General features: G+C 44.1%; 1 protein-coding gene across 4 annotated transcripts in view; it reads left to right on the forward strand.

The window, feature by feature from the left end:
* Nucleotides 1-19,827, forward strand: part of FGF12 (fibroblast growth factor 12) — a 220,801-nt gene extending 200,974 nt beyond the window's left edge. For all 4 annotated transcript variants that reach the window (XM_065845053.2, XM_071812643.1, XM_071812644.1 and 1 more), the window contains 2 exons: nt 12,199-12,397; nt 19,289-19,827. In XM_065845053.2, the coding sequence (XP_065701125.1) occupies nt 12,199-12,397; nt 19,289-19,407 (318 nt within the window). In that variant the 3' untranslated portion in view covers nt 19,408-19,827. The remainder of the gene's footprint in view (nt 1-12,198; nt 12,398-19,288) is intronic.
* The last annotated feature ends 3,495 nt before the right edge of the window (nt 19,828-23,322 follow it).

Genomic DNA, 23,322 nt, shown 5'->3' on the forward strand with positions numbered 1-23,322 from the left:
AGTTGGACTTGATGATCTTAAGGGTCTCTTCCAACCAAAATGATTCCATTATTCTATTCTATGATTCTATGAAGTGCAAACTCCACATGGCAGGTTACAGCATGCTGCTCACATCCCTGTTTTCCAGTGTGTGTTGTGATCAGAGTGGACACAGGGCTGCTGGCTTCTTTTAGGGATCACCATTGTGCAATTGGTCGCTGACATTTCACTTCCATCACAGACCTGCTTTATTATACCCCATTGCAGCAAGCCAAGTACCCCAGTAATCTCTGGGATTAGTGTTTTAGTTCAGATCAGGAGTATACTTTAGGAGTAAGTCCTCTAGCTATGCTCATGTACACCTCTTTGGTTTGTACCAGAGACTGGTCTTAGGCTGTGCAAACTGGATTCCTTTTGGTTGAAGCTAAAGTGAAGGGTGCTCTCCAGGAGTGCCCCTTAAGTGCCAGATGTTCAGGCAGTGGGACTAGGTGGCAGCTAAAAAAGACTGAAAGACTGAACCCATCCTGAAATGTGTATACTGCGAGTGTCCAGCGCTTGCTACCAACAGTTTCACTCTGTGCTGTAGACACAGCCTCTGTGAAAAAAAATCAAATGTATACAGGTCTGATTGTGAATCCTGGATCTCACTGAGGCAACATGCTGCAGTAAGTAGCTACAAATAGGAAATAGCAATTTTTAACTCTGGATTGCTTTGTTGATGTATTTTGGGTCATATAATTTAAAGACAGTTGCACAGTCTTCTGTATACTAGTAACACAATAAAACGGTCTCCTGCTTTACTGTGCATTGCGCCAAATAGAGTTAGTCTATTAAATTACTCTCTCTAGAGTGACTATATTATCTTAGATTGGAAGTTGCAGTCATTAGTTGGCTTCTGAACAGGATCAGATGCCAAAATTCATCTGAGTTCTCTAGCAAAGTGTGCAACAGAGTGAAAAAATTCACTATAACCACCACTGCAAAATCCCAGATGACACACTTCCATCTGTCTGATTCCTGGGAAGCAAAGCATCAGCTCTGGTGGATCACTTGGCTGCATATGCTGGAACAGTCAGATCTAAGTTGTGGTATAGTTTGGGTCCATTCAAAATGTTTGTGCATTGTCCATGGGTTATTTCACATCAAAAGGAAACTAACGGAAAAAGACTAAGTCATGTTGTAAAGCCATACGTACGGTGGAAATCTATTCAAAGTATAAAAAAGCCGAGTCTTCTCTGTGAAGTTGTTTTGGGCTGTGAGATTTGTCAGCTCTTCCAGGTTATGCAGAAATAACATGGTCAATATGTGGATGGAACTTAAATCGCAGCAAACTTGGCTGATTTTCTGAACTCTCAGAAAATAAATGAACAAAGGGCTGTCTGCGCTTCATGCAAAACACTTTCTTTCTTCTCTTTTTCTCTCCCAAAAATGTTCTGAGGAACTGGAGGTTCGTTCATTCCTCAGGCTGAATATCCCTTTGTTGTGTACAACCAAGGACAGGCTCCTCATCCACAATGAGCAATTTAAAGAATATTAGATGAGACACCAGCCCAAAGTGTCTGACTCAAGGACACAGAACCTGGAGGAGTCAGGACCAGCAGAGGAGCCTGCTCTCAGGAATTAAAATCCAGTCCCTCAGTTACGTGACAAGTGTTCAACAAGCTCTCTTCACTGGCAGCAGATGATGCTCAGGACCAACAGAAATGTTCCTGCAACCCCTCTTCACAGTCTTCCTTTAGGGCACATACCCACCTTCACTGGTAGCTGGGATGATGAACAGAGGGATTTGAAGTGCTGGGCACGTTGTTTGTTTAGCTGTGGTAAAGCAGCCCCCGGCAGAGATGGGGGAGACACTTCAGGGTCACCCTGGCAGATTTTAGGGGAGCACCACTGAGATTTTTTGCTGGCTTCATGAGCAGAAAAGATGCTGTGACCCAGGCTTTGATGTACAGATCTCAATGGGTTCTGCTTGGCTCTTCTGGTGGGCAGCAGAGCTGGCCTCCATCCAAGAATATGCCATGAACCTTTCCTTTTCTCTGTGTAGGCGCCACAGCAGCTGGTACAAGGGGGAGGGAAAAGCCACATAAATTGTCACACTTCATAACATTTTGTCTTGTTGTAAGATCTTGCCTATCCAAGACCAGCTCACCCCAGCCTTGGTGAATGCTTTAGACCACAGGACTCACTGTTAATTGGCCAGTTGTAGCCAGCGTGTCACTAAGCTGTCAAAATATTAATAATCTGGCACCACTCATTTTCAGGGTGGAAGTTTTAGCAGCAAAGAAATTGAATTTCCAGCCCTGGGTATGACAGCTCTGAAATTGGTTTAATGCAGGAGAGATCTTTCCAGCGTTAGGGAAGATAAGGGAGAGTGTCAGAGATGGTGTGTTTCCACCGAGCCTCGTGGTTTCAATGTAAGAGTCGAAGTGAAGAGGCTATCTCAGCACATCAGCAGCTTATTGTTGTAATAGGCCTGGTGAGCTCCCCGGCAAGTCCTCTTATCTTCTGCCCATGTGATGCGTTACTTCAAAAAAATGAACTACACTGAAAATTGGGCGCAGGCTGTTTTCTCTTTTCAGACCTGCTCTCCATGTGTAGCTCGGTACCACTGGGCATGAACAAGCACAGTTTTGTCTGTCTGCTGAAACACCAGCCACCGGAGGGTCTGCGAGACAAGGACTGGGACTCATTTGCAGTCCCCTTCTCCCTGACTTTGTTATAGCCGCATTATTTAACTTACATGACAAAGAGGGGGCTTTTGCCTAAGTAACTGAACTAGAACCTGGGGGAAATAAGTTTCTCTTGCTATTTCTGACCCCTCTTGTTTTACAGAACAGCCAACAAGCCAGTTGGTCTTTCAGTGCTCAGGTTCTTGGCACAGAAATCTAGAAGTAAGAGGTCTCCCCTGTACTCCTGTCATGCTGAGGGCATTTTTATTAAATGTCGAAAGCATTCATACTCTGGTTTGAGCTTTTGAGGGTAATTTTAATATAAATAATAACATGATAAACCTAATATTCACTACTGATTTCCCACTAAGAGCTTTCTTTTGACTTTCAGAAGAAAATAGTGTCATGTTTACAAATGCATAATCATTATTTTAGTTTATACATTGTTGTTTTTCTTATCAACAGCAATAAAAATAGCAATATCGCAAAAGTCACCAAAGGCCACAAACTAATTTATTGTGCCCTGCGCTCAAACTGATGCCAAGAAACTCTCTCTGGCCCCATACAGAGATCACAGGTTCAAAGTATCCCATATGGCTGTGTTTCTAGGGTTTTTAGATTATTATTCTTCTTCACAGTTATTTCAGGCTTTAGCAGATGATGCAGTATGATGCTAAGTTAGGAAATTTGTTTTTCTTGTATGCAACTAACGTATTTTCACCTTGTCCCATCTTGCCTCATGATCATTATCTCCAAATGTAAAGATATATTTCAGGATGCTGTTTTGGAGTAAGCAGACTTGATAACATTTTTACAAATTTCAGACACTTTTTCAGAAAAACAGCCTGTAGAGAAGACAATGGATGAGTTGGGGTTCCGAGGTTAGAAATGATCCTGGGGTTTTACCAGATCCCCAGGCTGCCAGGAATGCAGTACCAGAGACAATGCTGTCAGGAAATCCCCTTCGAAGGAAGCAGTTGCTTTCTTTGAGAGTAATGCTGAACTGGATGGGCCAGGTGCCACGTGGATGAGTTATTCTGCCATCACTACTGGAGTCCATAACAGCTCCAAATTTTAAAAGGTTTTAAAATTCCAGCTTGAAATAAGATCCAAAATTAAATAACAAATCAATCAATTAAAATCCAAATATACCTTATATTTTAAAAAGAAGGGATGAAAATTTATTCTACTCAACCACGAACTTGAAGTTGAGCACAAGTCTTTTGAGGAGTGGTTGAAGGAACTGGGGCTCTTCAGCCTTGAGGAAAGGAGGCTGACGGGAGACCTTATCGCTGTCTACAACTACCTGAAAGGAAGTTGTAGCATGGAGGGTTTTGGTCTCTTCTCCCAAGTAGTAAGTGGTAGGATGAGAGGAAATGGTCTTAAGTTGCACAAGGAGAAGTTTAGATTGGATATTAGGGTAAATTCTTCGCTAAAAGGGTTGTCAGGTGTTGGAACAGGCTGCCCAGGGAAATGGTGGAGTCACCATCCCTGGAGGTGTTTAGAAGGTGTTTAGATGAGGTTCTTAAGGACATGGTTTAGTGCTAGAGTTAGGTTAGGTTATGGTTGGAATCGATGATCCTGAGGGTCTCTTCGAACTGAAATGATTCCAGGATTAAGAAAAACCAAAGCAAAAGACAATGCATATTACTTGCTCCGTGTGCCACATTGGTGAGTTGCTCGGTGTGCAGCATTCCCCAGATAACGCTGTACCCGAATCGTACTTCCAGAGCCTGTTCTCTCACCCAGCCTACCCAGGCTCTCCAGGGAGGCATGGAAGTGAGCAGCCCAGCTCAGAGTCATCCTGAGTTACATTTTTGTCAGCGCTCATCAAGTTGAAAGCTGTATTCCTATCAGGTTTGCATAAGCAGCTCGCTAAAGGCCAATGCAGTGGATTTGGTCATTTTTATGAAGTGCTTGCTAGAAATGTGCGTGCACAGTGGACAGGCCAAGAGCTGAAAGCATAACACAATACTGAGATATGAAGGGATGGGCAGGTCTGAATCTGGATCCCCAAAACTCATGAGGTTCATCTGCTTTGTAGCTAAATGGGAGACAGTAGCTTGTGCTGGTATATACAAGCTTGTTTTGATCTAAGTAACCACTTGGCCAGGGCAGACTGGAGCTCCGCGTGTCCTGCAGAACTTGACACAGGTTTTGTCAGTACTCTGTTGTTCGGGCAGATGTCCTTGCTGCTGCAGGGTTACCTTGGGCACGTCCACACTGCAATCACACCTTTGTCTCCAGCATTCACAAACTTCCTCTGTGGTCACATGGATGATTTAATTAGTCCTCGAACACAGAAAGGTGCTTTAGGACAGATTGTGTCCACATGTAAAGATCTGTAGCTTGATTATAGAGGCTTGGCCAATACTTGATTTTTTTTTTACTTGTCCAGGAATATTGAGTCAGTTTACAAGACTTAGCAGAGCTGCACTCCACCTCTTGCTTGGTTATTTTAAAATGAAGCCAACTGAACAAATATGTACCTTGAGCACAGAGCGTTCCTACAAAAGTGAGGGTAGATAGCCCTCTAGTTATGGTTTTCAGAGGCAGTAAATCAGATTGCTTGCTAATGCTGCTTCTCAGCTCCCAGAGCTGGGGAACAGACCTGCATGGATGGTAATTTATTTGAAAATGTGCTCCCTCCAACCCACAGATGGTCCAGGCAGACTCAGAATACTTGCAGATAGCATATTGTCTCATCAAGTGAATCTCTGCTGTGCAGCAGGGCTGTACACTCCCATGTAGCAGCTTGTTATTTTAAAACGTATCTGCTCTCTCCTACTTCTAAAAGGCCACCAAGAAGACTTGTCACCAATCTCTTATGGAGCTAGAAGGGGGAGGAAAAGTAGAGTGTGAACAGTAGAATATCACCTGCCATCTGGACAAAGATGTGATGAGATGTAAAGTTTGGATGCACATTTGTGGTTCTTGATCACTTGCCAAAGAGAGAGCTCAGCTCCAATTATTCTAAAGCATTTCCAGACAGATGCAACCCTAGGTCATGGGAGAAGCTGCATGGAAGCAGGAGGACACTGAACAAGATCAGGCTGTACACGAGGCATCATTGCCCATGCAAGTGCTGCTGTGGTCTGCATAGAGATTGTCCTGGGAACAGGACCTGTGTGGTTCAAGACCTGTCCTGGGAATAAGAGTGTGCCTGGATCCAGTGCTATGGTATGAGGTTTCTGGTCACAAATTCTGAGAGATTCAAAGACAATGTTTAGTCACTGAACTTCCACAGGTTTAAATGGGAGTTGGGCATTTGCATTTCATTTGGGAGCCCAGATGCCCATGAGAATCCAGTGTCTTTGTTCATCCACACAGGTCTATGTGTGTTGCTACCAATGCTGAACTTCTCAGTGCTGTTGGCATCAGAGGGGTGTTGATTAAACTCTGTTCTGGCTGAGGTCAGTGAGGAATATAGAATGGGCTTTACTGGGTAAAGAGCACCATAAAGCAGATGCTCTGCTGCGGCACCATCCTTTCCTCTGGGATGGAGCTGCGCTTATACACAGTGAACAGGATCCAGCCATTCTGTGATCTGCCTCCACATCCACAATGAAATGCCACTGCTGATAACTGTGATGATATTTATGATTCCTACTTAATATGTTTTAAATGACTTGATGAGCTCCAAGTATTAACGCTAACATCAGTAAGTATCCGGAGCCAGATTCTCTGAGAGGGAAGCCTTGCCGTGCCATAGACTTGGCTGCAGTTTAGTGCTTTTATCCCATCTGAAGATCTGGCTCAGTAATTGTGCAGAACATAAAAGAGAAACCCGTAAGTGCTGTAAACAAAGGAAAACTATTACTTTGGGAGTGTGCTAGTTAGATATTTCAGTACTCGTCATTAACATCCCTTTCCTAAACAATGTCACAAACTACTTGCATAATGGCTTTTTCTTTTATTGCTGCTAGTTTCAGTGACTAAATTTATTAAGTCGTTAGGTTTAAGTGTGGATGTGTATATTTGCCATTTTCCTTTGGGTTATAATACAAGGACATCTTGAGGGAAAAAGAAAAAAAAAAATATTTTATTTATCTGGCAATTTTGAGAATGTTTGTAGGGAAATGGCAAGCAATACAAACAAGTGGCCCAGTCCAGAGGGATGCTGAGTGAGCAGCTGGATTTGTGTACAACAACTAGTGGCAGCCTTCCCTTTGGCTTCATTCCTGTCCCCAAGCATCACCCCTGGAAACCCATCACCATCCTGCTGTGGTCTTTAATGTTTCTTTAACGTTTCTTTACTGTTTGTACAGCGCTAAATATAATTTGGGTGCGTCATTTTCGTTATCCCCATAATGGCACACATCATTTGTGATTGATTTTTCAAATGGATACCTTAAGTAAAATTTGAAGTTAGAGCAATAAATGTTCTTACACACTCTTCAAAAGTGTAATATTTTCCTATTATGAGCTTAACCAAAACCAGCTTTCTGTTAATATCCTCTCACGATTCATCCTCACGGGATTTGTAATGTTTCCTTCCTTTGGCATCTGAGCATAGTCCAACAAATACATAGAAATACATGAAGCAGAATTTTTGAATAACACTTAGGTTCTAATTTGGAGGACTAGAATATTTTCTATTAAAAAGAAAAAAAAGCTGAAGAAACCTAATTGTGACTATAGAGGCTTCTGTGCCGGTCAGAACTTGGACTCAATGAACAAGGGACCAAATTGTGATCAGTACCAAGGAGCACCATGTTGTTGCTCACAGGAGACCCTTTCTTTTCATCTCCCAGCTGAGGGAGCTGGTGGCAGTGATGGCCCCAGCCTGGCACAGGCAAGGGCTGACACTGGTCTCTCATGTTTCGAGCAACACCAGGGCTGCCCATGTCCTGGCAGCGCTGCGCCCGACACCACCAGATGGGCATTTTTTGAAGGAGCTGAGATATCCGAGCATGTTGGTGCATTCCCTGAACAGCCTGCAGCCTCCCACCCACAGGTCTGGCAGCAGTGCTTCTCCACCAACGTCTGTGGAGCTTCTCCAGCTTTACAGAAGTGCAGAGAGTCCAGTCATGCTTATTATGTTCAAGGTCAAGAAACTGGGTTAGATTAACCTAACCAGGGCAGATGAAAGCTGAGGTAGATTAGAAAAAAAATCTGTCTTCTCACAAATCACCCCCAACCTGTGCAGCGAGGGGCACAGATGGGGCCAGGCATTCCCATCACCTTCCCGAAAGGCCAGAGCGGCCCGAGTGATGCAGAAACTGGCTTGTGGCTGGAAGTCCTGTCCACATTTCCATCTACAGGTGGCAGGAGACACTAGTGGGATTGAGGATAAATGAAATACCTTGGTTTTTTTTAAACCAGAAAAAGCTTTTGGGGCAATCTGTGGTACCTTATACCCTCCCTGAGCATATCTGACACACTGAATCCCACCCAAGTGGTAGTTGCATCATCCACTTTGCTCCCTACTTTGATTCCAAGTCTCATTGAATGTGGTCTCTCTAATTTTCTGTGTAATAGCAACTTTTTTTTTTCCTCTTAGACTGTGCAGTTTCTGTTAGAACGAGAGTTAGCACAAACCAGACTTATGTTTGTTTTTCAAAGCAAATCTAATTACTCTTCTTACTGGAAATGCGTTTTGTTCAAGGGATTGGATTGAGATACAGAAAACAAGTTGCAGGCAGATGTTAAACGTTTTCTATGTAAATTACTAGCATTTGTTTTACAAATATTTCATGCAGGTTTTTAGTTTAACAATTAAAAAAAGACTTGCTTTTTCAAACTGCTTTCAGTAACATGTATAGACATTTAACAAAATACCTCCGGCTCTAAATCTCCAAATAGTAAACTAATAAATGTATTTATTTACTTTGTATGAAAAAATAATTTAGCTAAAGACACGTATTTCAGATGAAGATAAAACCAGACAAATTTCCTTTTTTCTTTCACCAAATCACAAGCATAGTTTTTAATGAGCAGAACTGGTAGGTTTTCTGAGTGAGCTGAGTTCCTGATGGTGCTGACAGGGGACCGGGAGCATTGTGAAGTTTGTACAGAAAATAGAATCATGATTTATTTGTTTAAAGACTGAAAAAAGACCAGTGATTAAAAGATGAAGCCAGCTGTCCTCTCACTGTCTTGTATCTGGTCATGCTATTGCTATCAAGGAGAAGGCTGGGAAAATAATTGAGAGGGGTTTGTTATAAGCCTATTTCAAAAGGTCCCTGCACCAAGGGGGTACTCTTGACCATTCTGTTACCTCTGGAGGAGGATGTCCTTGTGTACTGTCAGAAGCATGTGAGGGACACAACCTGAGGATCCCTTTGCTGTTTATACCCACTCTGTGTCTGTGGGATGAAGAGAAGGTGTTGGACTCCATCAAGCATATTTAATCAACACTGAATTTATCTTAAAAAACAAACAAACAAAACAAGCTTGCATGTCCCAGAGATCTGGCCAATAGATCACTGATTTTCCAAAAATACCTTCAGTTATCTCAGATTTCAGTCTGTGCAGCAGTGACCACTAAGAACTGCTTTATTAGTGTGAAGCCTGTTAAGCTCACCTGCACTTTACTCTTTCTTCCAAGCTCTTCTCATCCCAGGACATCTGAAACAGCAGTTCCCACCTAATTCGACATAATTTCCACAATTAATTTTGACAGTAAAGCTTATAGAGAGATTCTGGCATTAATATCTCAGTAGTCATTTGTTATTGGTAGCCCCAAAGCCATCAGCAAGAGACACGTGTGGAAACTGACAGGGTGTAGCTGAAAGCTTCATGTTGGCCACCAAGAAGATATCAATGACAAAAATGGTGCAGGTTAAATAAATTTAGAGGACACTCCAAATATCCCCAGGACGTGCTTGGGAGGGTAGCCTGTGTCCTGCTTGTCTGTCTCATCTCCTTTCTGGTCAACTGGTTTTACCTTCTCCATCTGCTTGATCATTGTGTCACATCTGCACCATGGTAGTGTCCACACCAAAGGTTACTGGTGCTCAGACCTGTGAGGACGCCACGGCATGTCAGTTTGGTGGCAGGATGAATTGTGTCCTAGGATGTGTTTGTCCCTGCATGGCACAGTGGGACATCAGCTGTTGCTGATGAGGTGATGTAGGTAAGAAGGAGGATAATGGGTAAAAATGGCATTATTTAACTAGAACTTAACTCTCAAATCTGTGGGTTTTCTAAACTGCCAGAGGGACAGAGCTGTGATGTTTCTTGGTGGTATTGCCATGGTTAATGTCCTGAAGTGCTATTTCAACTGAATTGTGGACAGTTTCGTTTGCTTGTAGGGGAGCTGAGATTTTTAAAAGAAATCACTATTTTTTTTATTTATTTTTCTTAAATCTTTATTAGGTTGATGTCTTTGCATTAGGTTGATGTCTTTAAATGCATTTATTTTAAAAGAATATAATAATTTTGATGCTTTAGTGGTACAAGTGTATATACGACACAGCATTTGCTTTTCTGAACTACTGCATGTCATAAAATTTTATAATGTGGTAATTTAAAAATAGATATCCATCTGGAAACTCAACTTTCAATAACTTTTATATCAAAATCTAGATTATTTTTCTTTCTGAAACAACATTTTAAAAATGCATTGGCTTTTATGTTTCTCTTCTTGAAAATAAAAACTAGTCTTGTTAAAACAGATATTGGAAATGCAGGTGTCTCATACACAGTAAATTTCATGTTCTGGTCAAGTTGATAGCTATCTTTTGCAGCCTGCCAACTTCTCAGTCCCCCTAAAGGGAATTTTCTTGATAACTTTTTATTGATGGAGTAACAAAGGCATGAGAAAGGGGACTGAGTTGTCCATTTTGGTTTTAGAGCCGCTCTCCACTGCGGGGTTTGTGTGAGCTGTGTCTTCCGAGGCCAGACAAAGCCTGGAGATAAAGAGCGGATTTAAGGAGCGCTTAAACACTGATCTTCTGGGAAGCTACTTCAAACACTGTTTTTTAGCGCTCTAAGTCATCTAGATCTCTTTTAACTTGCTTCACTCTCTTCTTAAAATATTTATTTCTGCAGGATGGAAGACTCCTTCCGATAGAGCAAAATGACCCATTGGGCTGACGGTGGTTTTATCTGTGTGGTGCTGATGACTGATGCAAAATTCACATGTGCAGCACAGCTCTGTGCTTTCTGCTGTGCTTAATCTTCCATGGCTTCAAGCCTACCTGGCTGCATAGGTCTGTTGCACGCAGGATTTATTGTCAGGCCAGCAACATTTTATATAACCCCAATGTGCTTGGGAACACATACCTGAGTGCTGCTGAATGTTCAAAATGTTCACTCTTAAAATGAGGTCTGCAGTAAATATGTGGCATTACTCCAAATGCTTTGCTCAGATGTTGGTCATGGGTTTTCCATTAGCAAGGTTGGAGAAGCTCCCAAAGACTTCTGTGTGGCAAGGGCTTGGGAAAGAGCATCGCTCACCTATAGCAGCACCTGCCCTCACCCGCAGGGCTCTGAGATACCTTGTCTGGGTCCTGCAAGAAGGGATTTCATTGTTAAAACAGTTTTTCTTCTGAAAATGCTTTTTGTTTGTTTGCTTTTGTTTTTTTTTTGCAAAGATGTCACAGTTTTAAGGAATACAGTAGGAGAATTTGTTCGACCAGGATGAATCTTCTGCTCAAAATCAAAGTCTGAGGAAAACAACAACAACCACCAAGACAAAACAAAATCACAAGCTCACCAACAGCCACATCTGACTTGGGAAGGTTTGGGAACCCACTGCCACACAGTCCCTTGGCCAGACAGCTATTTTAAATGAGGTTTAATATTTCCCTGTTGTTAATATCTTGAGAAGTTACAGGGACGTGACAAGTTTTGTTCCATAGCTGAGTGTAGTTTCCTTCTTGAGACTTTCTGCAAAGCCAGCACAAGCAGCAAAGACACAGCCACCCCCAAGCCCATGTGTCCTCTGTTTCTGGGCAGGTGTGGGACCAGTTCTTGGTATCTGAAGAAATACTCATGTCAGAAATCTTTAAAATGACTTCTTTCTCTTTGCTTAAAGTTTTCCAGGCTTTGTGTCAGCATTTCCTCCCATCACTTTTGAAAATAAGGATATTGTTTACTTGCTTTTGTACCACATTTCTACAAATCCACTTAAATGTCCCTGATCAACTGCCTTTTCCTTGTAAGAATTTGAAGAAGCCTTAATATTTTATAAAATTATCATTGCACATTCCTTGCCCATGACAGAGAAGGCAAGAGTGACAGGAAGGCACCGGGAGCAGCAGATGAGCAGCAAGGTTGTCTCTACTTCTCAGCTCTCTTTTTATCTTACTTAGTATTTCAGTTTAAATCATGGAGAATGCCTGATTTCCCTGCACATTTTTTCATGCCTGTTCACTACAGGCTCTTTTGGAAACCGCAGGTCTGCCAGGGAAGGAGAATGTTCCCTTTCAGTGGGGAGTTTTCTGGGTGTGTGTTATTGCTGGGAGCTGGTATTGCTGATGCCTGTTGTTTTCCGTTGTCAAACTATCTGCAATGCGTGACCATCGTGTATCACTCAGCAATGCCTAATTTAGGAGATCAGTGATTAATTCCTTCCATTGCTCTTTCTTCTCTCTCACTGCAGGATGTTTTCACACCAGAGTGCAAATTTAAGGAATCCGTCTTTGAAAACTACTACGTTATTTATTCTTCCACGCTGTACCGGCAGCAGGAATCTGGACGAGCGTGGTTCCTGGGACTCAATAAAGAAGGTCAAATTATGAAGGGAAACCGAGTGAAAAAAACCAAACCCTCATCACATTTTGTACCCAAACCCATTGAAGGTATGGAATCTGCGCGCTCGCTCCATCCATGGAGCATGGGGAATGGGGAGTTTGCAAGTGCAGTTTTGAGCTTCTTGGGTGGGGGTGTTGGGCTGAAAGACCAGAAAGCAAGGACAATATTTGTAACATTTCAGAAAGTTGCAGGGCTGCACTCTTAACCTAGTATTTGACAGGTACTAACTTGAGTCCAGAAACAGGGAGACCTCTTTTTTTCTGTTGCTTAAAGATTTTACTACCTTCTGATCCCCAAATCAGGTTACACCTTTCCAACCGCATCTCAGACTTGCCAGTGGCCACCTCAGGGACAGTGCATCCTGGGGCTGGCCCTGGTTGCACGGCTCCATGCCCCCTCTCACTAACCCCATGTTGGCTGTGGGATCAGGGCTGGAAACGTGGAGAGAAGGAATAAATGGATGCTTTCCGGATAGGTGCCACTCATGCGTGGTGGAGGCTACAGCTAAGTCCATGGATTAGTAGCTCTTTTAACAGCTTCCCAGCTAAGGTGCAGGCGCAGATGAGCATGTGTGTGTATTTGCTTGAAAGGCCAGTTCAGAAATGCAGGCTGAAATCTGTTGGACCACTGAAGCGAGGCATGATGAGAGAAATTCAGTTCAGCATTCCCAGAGTATCCATGGCCTTTGCACAGGAGACGGAGATATTGCAAGAGCAGAGAATGGTCTGTAGCCTCTTGTCCTTTGCTTGTTTTCAACAGCTTTTCTGCAGCCGGGAACCTTTTCTTGTTTATCTGAGGCATTAGTGGAATTGGTACCCTAAGTCCTCACTGAGTTTTGCTGAGGAACAAGTCTTGCTTCAGGCTTAGGGTCGATCACCAGTTTCTCTTCTGTCTCCTCTTCTGTCTTGGCTGGGAGGAGAGTCTTCTGCAAGTACTTGCTTTCACAGCTGGGTTTCCAGCTTCTTCTGGTATTTCTTTGCTGCCTGGCTGGGTGTTGGCACTGATCAGCACATTCTTTTGAATCGAGGTTTCTTTTTGATGTAGTGTGCGTGGCATCTGCTGAATGGCTCAATAGTTGTCTTCTGCATTAAACTAGGCCATTCCTGTGGCTCTCCTCATGGAAAGCTTTGCCTTAATAGAGGTGTCTGACCTACAGCGGAGTTCTCATTGCAGCAAATGCCGCTCGGGCGTTCATTTTGAAAAACCCAGCCCAGCCTGAGAGCTTCCCTTCCCTTTCCTGCAGTTGCATCCTCCCACACTTGCTTCAATCACAGCTGTCACATAACCTTCCGAGCGAGTGAGCGCTTTGGGAGTTGGCAGCCAAATTAAGGGCTCCTCCACCTCTTCCCTCCTCCACACGCTTTGCAGTCAGCCTCTGTGAGCAGTGCTGCATCAAAGGGCTGGCAGTCTCCCAAGCCGAGGCACGTGTCAGCTTCCCAAAGCATTCAGCTGTCTGGGACTGTGACTCCAGACAGAGGACTCTGTTCCCAAGCCTAAGATTCATTGTAGGTAGCAGAGGCTTGTGGGGAGGGTTGGAGTAAAATGCGCTCAGCTCCATGTGACTTTTCTGTGCTGCACCCGTCAAAGTCTCCGCGAGCAGAGCTTGCGAGCAGACATGTTACAGAAATGGGGAAATTCCTTCTCTGTTTTAGCAGCTTCTTTCTCTTTGTCATGACTCTAAGGAAGCAGTCAAAGGACTCTACTGCTGTATTTGCATGTCCCTTTCACTAAATGCTGTGGCATGTCCCGGAGTGTGGGGTTTGCTGTTTATTCAGGCCAATACGTTGCAGCTTCCATTTGCAGTAACTCACCCAGGTTTCCAGCAGCATTAGTCCTGCCACATGATGGCTGACACAGTGATGTATGCCAGGAGGAATCTGGTCCCCTGGGAAGGAGAGGTGTTACATGCATTGCTAGGAATCACTTCACCCACCACTTCAATGGCAATTATCTCTGAGATTAAACTTTCCAGTTGTTTGCCGTGTGCAGAAAAATTCTGCGGCAGCTTAGTGAAGGGAGTGTTCGCAGGGAAAGGCAACACGAGAAAGTCCAGGTTGCTCCCAGAGGTCTTTTGACTCCTGTTGCTTCATACTGCTTTCTGAATTTAGAAGTCCTCTATTTGAAGTTGCAAATGGCCAGTAAATTAATTGATAAATATGAAATATCCTCCCAGATAATTTCTAAGGACTACACATGTGTACATGTGCATATATCTACAGTGGTATCTGTATGGATGTGTGTTATCTATTGCTTTTAGCAGTTACAGCTTTATGCTGTGCTAATCCCACTGACTGTTTTCGCTCCTGTAGATTGTCAGGATGCTTGAGGTGTTCTGTGCAAAAGTCAGTAGATAACAACGGGAAAAAATTTCAGATCTGGTTAGGAGGAGGGGTGTTTTGGTTTAGGGTAGGTAGGATTTGTTTGTTTTTTGGAAATAACATTAAGCTTAATCAATATAAAAGCACAGAAAACTTACTAAGTAATGACAGGGGAAACGTTAAGTTCCTCTCCCATCTGTGCGCAAGCAAAGCCAAGGCAAACAGCCTGGCAGGCAGCAGCTAATGTACTGTGTCGCACCATTTTTAGTTAAAAATACATATACGCAACATATTTCTTTTGATATTATTATTTCTGATCACTGATCATTCAAGCTAAATGAGCCCTTGAAGTGCAGACATATAGATTGAACCAGACTGCACAAGAAATCAGCTGAGTATAATTGTCACTTGCCCACCAAATAATCTTTTGAAGCAGTTTCACTCTCTTTAAGTGTCTGTAGTGATTCATGATGGACAAACAAGTAACAGCAGCTGAATCTTTCCCAGTGTGTTTTCCCAGGGATGCAACATCCCGGTTTTGTTAAAGCAGAGCCCTGAGATTGCAAAGGAGTACAAGATGCTGTTGAGTAGGAAGATGTAGCAGGCCTAGTAAAAATGCTTTAAAGGGATCACCTGAAGCCACAAAACATTCTAAAAGGTGTTCTTAAAAAAAAAAAAAGACAAACCGCAAGATCTTTGTCTTTGTTAATACGGCTCCTCTTTTGGGTGGGCAGGCTTTGGTATGTTTTCAATCCCACACTAACTCACTTGTTCATCTATCAAACTCCTAATGTCAAATGCAATGTATTTTAACTATGCTTTTGCTTGGCTTTTTGTCATCTTGTACTGCATTTCTTTCTTACCTTAACCAACAGTGATTCCATCTGACAGCATCCTGCAGATTTAGCCGCCAGATAGATGTGAGGTCAAATGTCTCTGAAATGCATCATCTGGACAGGGTTTAGAACACAGTAATTAGAGGCAGAAAACGAGGGTGCATAATCACTTGCTCCCTCCTGCCCCTAGCTGCTGCTCAGACAATTCTCTCCACCTAAGCATTAGCTAATGCATCTGCTACTGCAGATACCCTGAGCTGTGGCATCTGTCAAGGAGAAGAGCCTGTCTCGGGGCTGCCTGCCAGCAGGTGTGTGCCCAGCCCTGCCGGACTCTGGTCCAGGCTGCCATCAGGACACACCGTCATCCTGCCGGGATAATGACCTGCCCACCTGCTAAACAGCAACTTGGGAAAAATTTGGTTCCTCTTCACTCATTAGAGTCTGTGGCAGGGAAAGCCAGGAGTGAAGCTGGATGGATGGAGTATATGTAAGGTCCTTTGATAAGATTTTTCTCATATTCTAGAGAAAGGAGATGGAGTTTGTTGCATCCCGTGGCCCTCCTCAACTTGCACTGAGGCCAAGTGAGAAATACTGGGGTCAGGACACAAAAAGGGTGTGTTCTTCCCAAATTCAGGCAGTCCCTGATGTCCAGGGAAACCACACAGGATGATTTCGGTTTCACCATGTGGGTGGTGTGCCAAGAAGCAGAAATGAGGCTGAAATCCTGTGCCAGTACGCAGGTGAAGGATGGAGCTGTTCCTGGATGACAGACAGCACCCCCCATGCCTTTGCCTTCAGGAAGGGTGCTCCCCACTGCCCCCTTCCCCCTGCTTGTACCTCTAGTCTCCTGTCTAATCTGTGAGTCATTTCTTTGTGCAGAATTGTTTTCTTGAGTGTGCGAATGGCAGGCACTGCTGGTTAACGGGGAAACAGGGAATCAAAAGCCGCAAGAAGCAGACATCAGCACAGCCCCGCTGCTGCTCACCCCCTTCCATTTATGCCTGTGGCTCTTCAGCAGATCAAGCTAATGGCACTTTCCAATTAAAGCATGAATATGGATGTGTTGATTAGAATCTGGGACATAGGAGCTGATTATCTGATTGAAGCTCCAAAGCATTAGCTTGGTTTCCAGACGTTAAGGGCTGTATTTGGCTTGGTGTGTGGGTGTGGGTGGGTGGGAGAAGCAAGGCAAAGCAGGAGGGGACGCTTGTTCTAGCCAAATTGCTCATCCTTCCAAAGCTGCCTTGTGCTGTGTGCACCAGCAGACCTCCCAAGTGTCTGGATGTGCCAACTGTCACACTGCTGCAACTTTACCTTGATGCAGGACAGGGACAGCGTGTCACAAATGCACACACAGGAACCCTAAACAGACCTGTCAGCGAGTGTTGGTCCTGAACCACAAAGATTTAGTTTAAAGCCAGGAAGACCTGGGCAGTCACAACAGTCCATTTGCAGACACCCCCTCTCCAGTCCATGACTAACATCTCTGTGCATGAGTCATACTCAAGCTTCCTCAGTACAAGGAGTAACAAACTGCAGTCCAAGAGCCTGTGTTGTACAACACGTCACACTGTCCTTAAAGTCCCACGCATGTGCGGCTGTGTGCACACAAACCCTGTGTGTCTCTGTGCACACACCTGTCCCATGCAGGTAGGTTTTCAGCCACTTCTGAGCGATGGCCAGAGCTTAGCAAATGCACACAAGCCTCTTGTGCAGGGGGAATATGCAGGCACTACCTTGTACTTGATGCCATATAAATACTTCATACACTGGTACTGTAAGTGTATCTAAATCCTGAAAATACACTTGTCCTATGCTGCTACAGATTTTTCTGGCATGGTACAGAAGCTTTGATAGTGCTGTCTGAAAAGTACAACGTGAGCAGCCTCCAGCTATGCCCCATATTAGTACTTGTAGACTGGAAGATAAACTTATAATTCCTGCCCTACTTCCTAGGTACAGGCTTTCCTAAATTTTTAGCAGCAAATGTTGTTTATTTCTGTAGCCTGATTTATATTCATTACTCTGTGGGCCTTGTTAGCAGCTCAGTATTTTTGTCCAAAGGCCATGATGAGTGGCAGGGAGCTGAAGAAAGGCAACGTGCCATGGTGCTGCTGCTGTGGGCTTTGCTCAGGCTTAACCCTTGTGGTTAAGCATCTGGCCCAGCCCAACAGGGTGTTGGAGATGAAAGCAAGGAAGATGAGGTTAGTACATGCAGCTGCCTGAGGGAAGAGCTCATGGAGATCACTTCAGCTCCAGCTTGGGACCAGGGAGCTCAGGGTGAAGACAACACTGCATTGAGGCAGAACTTCTGTGCATGTGGGATGTTGCGGTAGTGCCAGCACAGATACCCACCTCTGCTGGGCAAACATGATGTCGGCAAATAAGGTCAGTCACAGAAGTGATGCCCATCCTCATGGTCATCAAAAGGCTCTGCAAGTCCGGCCAAGAAGTCACAAGAGCACAGGTTTTCCTCAGTTAACTTTTTCAAGAGTTTGTTAGGTATTTCACAGCAACAGGCAAATTCACCATCACCAGGCTGTTGAGTGACACTCACAGTATGAGGGGCAGCTCAGCGGTTGACAGAGGACGTGAGGTCCCTTTTCCTCCTTTTGCAACCATGCTATACACTTCACTTGCAACATTCAGACAGCACCGGTAGTCTGGGCAGCTGACAGGCAATCCTGGCATTGCTCATCCTGGTCCAGACCCAAGGGATAAGTCATTCTTTTTTTTTACATTTTCATAAAAAAAAAATGGCTCTAGTAGCAATAACATTTTGCAGAACAGTACCTACCTTGCAGCCACACTGGGAGGCCCAGCCAGTCTGTGTTTGTTTAAACTGCTTGGAAAGGCTTGCCTGAAAAATGCTCTAAGGGAAAAGTAATGTTTTTCCACTGCTCATATATTCAATGTAATATCCCTCCTATTAATACACAGTTGACTGCACTTTATCTCTGTCCTGTATTGTTGCACACTGCTATAACTGTTTATCTAGCTGGGAGTAAAATGCAAAGCAATAATGTCATTTGTAGCCTGGCTCTAATTGCCAGGATTTATTTGCAAATCAGTGGAGGTTATATTTATAAGTGCTTGCATCGCCTTTTTGTACATGGGGTATTTTTTTCATTTCTTCAGATAATATTTGAAATTTTGTTCTTCTTGATTACCTGGAACCAAAACCTGACGTGCTCTATCCCTGTGTTTGAGCTCTGTGTCATTGCTTGTGACAGCTTTACAAAATGAAGCAGTACACAATCGTTTCTTTCTATCCTAATTTTTGCAAAGATCCAGGCATGACATTTAGCAGTCTGGACCTACCTCAACTCCAATATGCCTGCCCTTGAGGTGTCTCACTATTTCAATCACATATGCACCCCACCACGTTTGCGATGAGCTCATCAGAGCTGATCCCTTTGGTGCGAGATGGTGAGTTGATAAATGCTTTATGTTGCACAGGACATGGGGATGTGCTGTGCCTTGGGCAGACATTTCTTTCTCGAGCTGTCTAGGCTCCAGCAAGTATGTTTTTGTAGGAGGCACATTGCTCAATCAGGGTCTGGATAGAAGGTGCCCTCCATCCACCCCATTCTCAGGTGCGGCCAGGTAACCACGCAGAGCTCCTGGCTTGCTGTCTATGAACTCATCCCTGTTGTCTGCTCACAGCCTTGGCTGTCTCTGGTGATTTACAGGGGTAAAAATACCAAGTGCTGAGAACAGACCAGTAATGGCCACTAATGTCTGTGACTTCAGGGCTGTTAACGGGTGTCTTTTCTCTTTGCAGTGTGCATGTACAGAGAGCCATCGCTGCATGAAATTGGAGAAAAACAAGGACGCTCAAGAAAAAGTTCAGGGACACCAACCATGAATGGAGGCAAAGTTGTTAACCAAGACTCGACATAGCTGACAAATACCCTCCCTCCTTCCAACTCCTCCCCTCCCACCCACCACCCACCCCACCTGGCAAAACCACACTGAGATGACAACAACTGAGCAAGGCAGGACCTACCGGTAGTGGCTAGGAGTCCGAACTCCAGAATCTTTCTTTGTGTAGGACGAAGAAATTGAATCCCAGATCCTGCCTGTTGCAACGTTTTAAAAAACAACAACAACAACAACAACAACAACAAAAAAGTGAAGAAAAAAAATGTTTTAAATCAGGACTCCATTAACATTTTCAAAAGCAAACTGTTTGCTCTGATCAAAGAGGGAAAAAATTTCATCTCTGCATAATAATAATAATAATAAGTACTAATAAATATAATAATAATAACAATAAAGATGTTACCTTTAAAAATAAAACAAAGCTTTTGGAAAATTGAACTTAGCATATGATGTGCGAGAAACACATGGGAAACGCAGCCTGGGACTGTGCTTGCCATCTTATACTTTCACCTCACATTCACACCACTGTTTTTTCCATCCCCGCTTCCCTGGGGATGGATGGGATTTTTCACAAAGCAGGAAAGGTAGGGGTGGATTATGTCTCTGTTTGTTCTGCTATCAATAAAATATGGCCTGTCCGAATTAGGAGTCTGGCAGTTATGGGCAACAAACTAGCTACTCTGTATTCAGCTTTTGCCATCTCCATTCAAACACCGTGTAGTTATTTGTTGCTAGTGTCAGCGTGTGAGTATGTTTGACCCAAGTCGGGCATTTTATGCCTTTTTATCACAATTATTTATATTTATAGGCTTATTTTACTGTATTAGTTGCCAGGGGAATTTTGGAAATGGGTTTTCAGGTCTCGCAGGATGAAGTAATCATATTTATTAGGGGAGAGTTAGAAGATAAAGGGAAAGAGGGATGGCTGCTTGCTTTAAAATACAAAACAGAGCAAGAAACACTGCTGAAATCCTTGCTGTCAGATGGAAACTACAAGGCATGGGGCATGTGAGGGGGTGGCAGGGATTTCAGTGATAGAAAGAGGGGGGTGGGGAGGGAGCAGGTGTGGTGTGCAGGGGAGGGGGCAGCTACAGGGAATATGGGTGGTTGTGCATGTCCAGCTGTGCCAGGACAAGGAGATGCTGCTGGTTCCTTCTAGCAGCTGGGCTTTCCCTAAGTGTTACGGCTCCCCACACATTTCATTTTACACATTTTCAAAGCCAGTATCAAACAACTCCAAAGCCTTGCCACTGCCAAAACTGTTATGGGATGAGAACCCCTGAGGTGCTACAGAAACCTGGGAATGGCTGTGGGTCTGTGTCTTGCAGATACTGGGGCTGCAGGTGCTGGAGAAACACTTTGGAGGTAACAAATTCACAGACAGGGAAAGGCAAGGAAGAGGGCAATGGGGTGAGGGATGCTAAGCCATGAGCCCACCTGCACCAACTAGGGCATTTGGGATTTGCAAGTCTCTCCATGTCCAGCTCTTCCTTTACTTGTAGCCCAGGGCTCAGCAACGAGTCATGTACCCTTGCTGTGATAGAATCGTTTTGGCTGGAAAGGATTGAGTCCAACTGTTACCACTGCCCAGTCTGCCTTTAAACCATGTCCCTAAGAACCTCATCTATGCGTCTTTTAAACACCTCCAGGAATGGTGACTCAATAGGGAGATAAGGGCAGATGCCCCCTTTCTGCCCATACACATTAACACCAGTTTTTCATCTCCTCAGGCAACCAGGGCCTACAGGCGGGACCAGCAAACCATAGACGTGATATGGTTGCTGTTAGAAAAAACAGGCACTGTGAGGTGAAAAGCAAAATGAATAAGCCAAGGTCCAAGGGCATGGAGAGGGGTGAGTGGGACAGAAATGCTCATTATACAAGGGGAAACAGCCTAAAGCCTTGCTGTTACAACCCCAGGTGGGAGTGTTTGAGTCATTCATAAATTTTAGGCATACACAAAATATCAAATAGTACCTTAAATCTTGAGGCTTCGTTGATGTTGTGGCTGCAGGAGGTGAGGAGTGCCTGGGCTGGCTGTGATGCTTCCTGCTGACCCCGGCAGCACCAGCCCCGCGGCACATGCTGGCACTGATGTGTGGCAGGGATTGGTGAGCAGCTCCATACAGGCACAGAGGGAGTGGGGAAAGCTAAGGAGAGAGCCAGATTTCAAGGTTATGGAAAACTCCCAGGATCAGCATGAAGAACTGAATGTCAAGTATGGCCTTTTGTGTTTTGAAAAGCTGAAACCTTGAAATAAAGAGATTCTTACCATGGCTCTGCCACTTAAGTGCTATGCTTAACAGGCAGTCCCTCCATGCTATAGGGACACAGAGGCCACCACCACCTGTGTGCCAACAGCACAGAACAATGAGGTTTATCTGGGGCTCCCAGTCATGCTGGGAGTCAAGAGACTCTTGCACTCCTCCAATCCCTTAATCCCACAACAGTAGGGCAAGATCACTAATTCATATTCAGATCAGGAACATTCACACACTCCATCTAATAGAATCCATCGCCTACATTTCAGCTCCCTCACAAACTAGAGAGCACCCCAAATTAAGGGGTGCAGGGGGCTGCTTACTTACCGAAGAGATGACATTCAAAGAAGTAGAGCCTCACGACCAACACGATGAGCTAGCAGGTCTCTGAACTAACTAAGCCACCAACATACCAGCACGACAAGCACACCATACTGTGCCAGCAAGTTATGCCACAAGAATCAACACTGGCGTGTGACAATGTGCTACAAAGCGAAGCTGACACTCAACAAAGCAATTCATGAAAGTTGTCTGTCAACAGCATTTTTTTTGTTTGTGTTCAGGATCTGGCTGACAAAGCTCCACACAATCCTTCAAGCTGTCACGGGCCTCACTTCGCACCTTCACATCTTAAACTGCACTGATCGTGTGCCATGAGCGTCACTGTACCAGGAAGACATCATTGCCACACTCTGAGCAAAGCTGAAACAAGTGGTGTTGTAAGCTCCTCAGGCTGATTAGAGCCAGCAGGAAACAAAGTGTGCCATCCTTCCTGGTTTCATGCCAGCGAAGCTGCAGCATACATGCATGGTAAAAGCGAAAAAAGTGAAAAAAATGGCTTTTTGAAGACTACAGTTCCTAAAAAAAAATAAAATTCTGAATTATCATTGGTTACAGCAAATAAAATGAACCTTTGCTAATGGACATACATAGACTAAAATACACAACTTTTAACATGGGGAGGATGTTGGCCCCAGAGCATGTCCAACGCTAGACCTGTATTAACTGTGTCATAGCTTAGTTCTGGCCCTGGAAGGCAGGGCTCACTTTGTGTGCCACTTCGCATCAAGAGGGGAGAAAAAAGAAAAAAAAGACAAGAAAAGAAAAAAGTGCGTGTCTTTAGGACTAGATTCCTCTCCCAAAACTGCAACAAAATCTTTAATTGCTGCTATGAGATGACCCACTGCAAGCACCTATGAGTAAAATCAATATAACACCACTTCCTCAGTGAGGAAGAGAGGTTTCCATGGAATTCAACTCTTCCCTCTCCCACCACTAATGCTTTAGCCTTCAGGGTAACTGAAACCTGTTTTGCATGGAGTAGAAGGCAGCAAGGCTTACATCCTCCACACCAGCACGGAGCAGACTACTCTGCTTTGAGAGGTAAGCAACAATCCTGGCATCAACCAATTTCCCCATGTTCTACCTAGGCACCGTGATTAAATACCAAAAAAAAAAAACCCATAGCCAGACTGATAGGTTTTTAGCATCACATTTAAATATATCAGCATCTTAAAGCTGAGTAACTACCATTTCAGGAGAGAGCATTTCTTTTTGTGATACTTGCGTATCTCTGCATGCAGAGAGTTGGACGTCTTCCCAACCTGCTTCCCTCTTGGACTTCAGGCGCCTTCTCCTTGGCAAAGGAGGTCTCAATCAGCATGGCTCCAGG

The sequence above is a fragment of the Patagioenas fasciata genome, chromosome 9, assembly GCF_037038585.1.
Source record: "Patagioenas fasciata isolate bPatFas1 chromosome 9, bPatFas1.hap1, whole genome shotgun sequence".
NCBI classification, from domain to species: Eukaryota; Metazoa; Chordata; class Aves; order Columbiformes; family Columbidae; genus Patagioenas; species Patagioenas fasciata.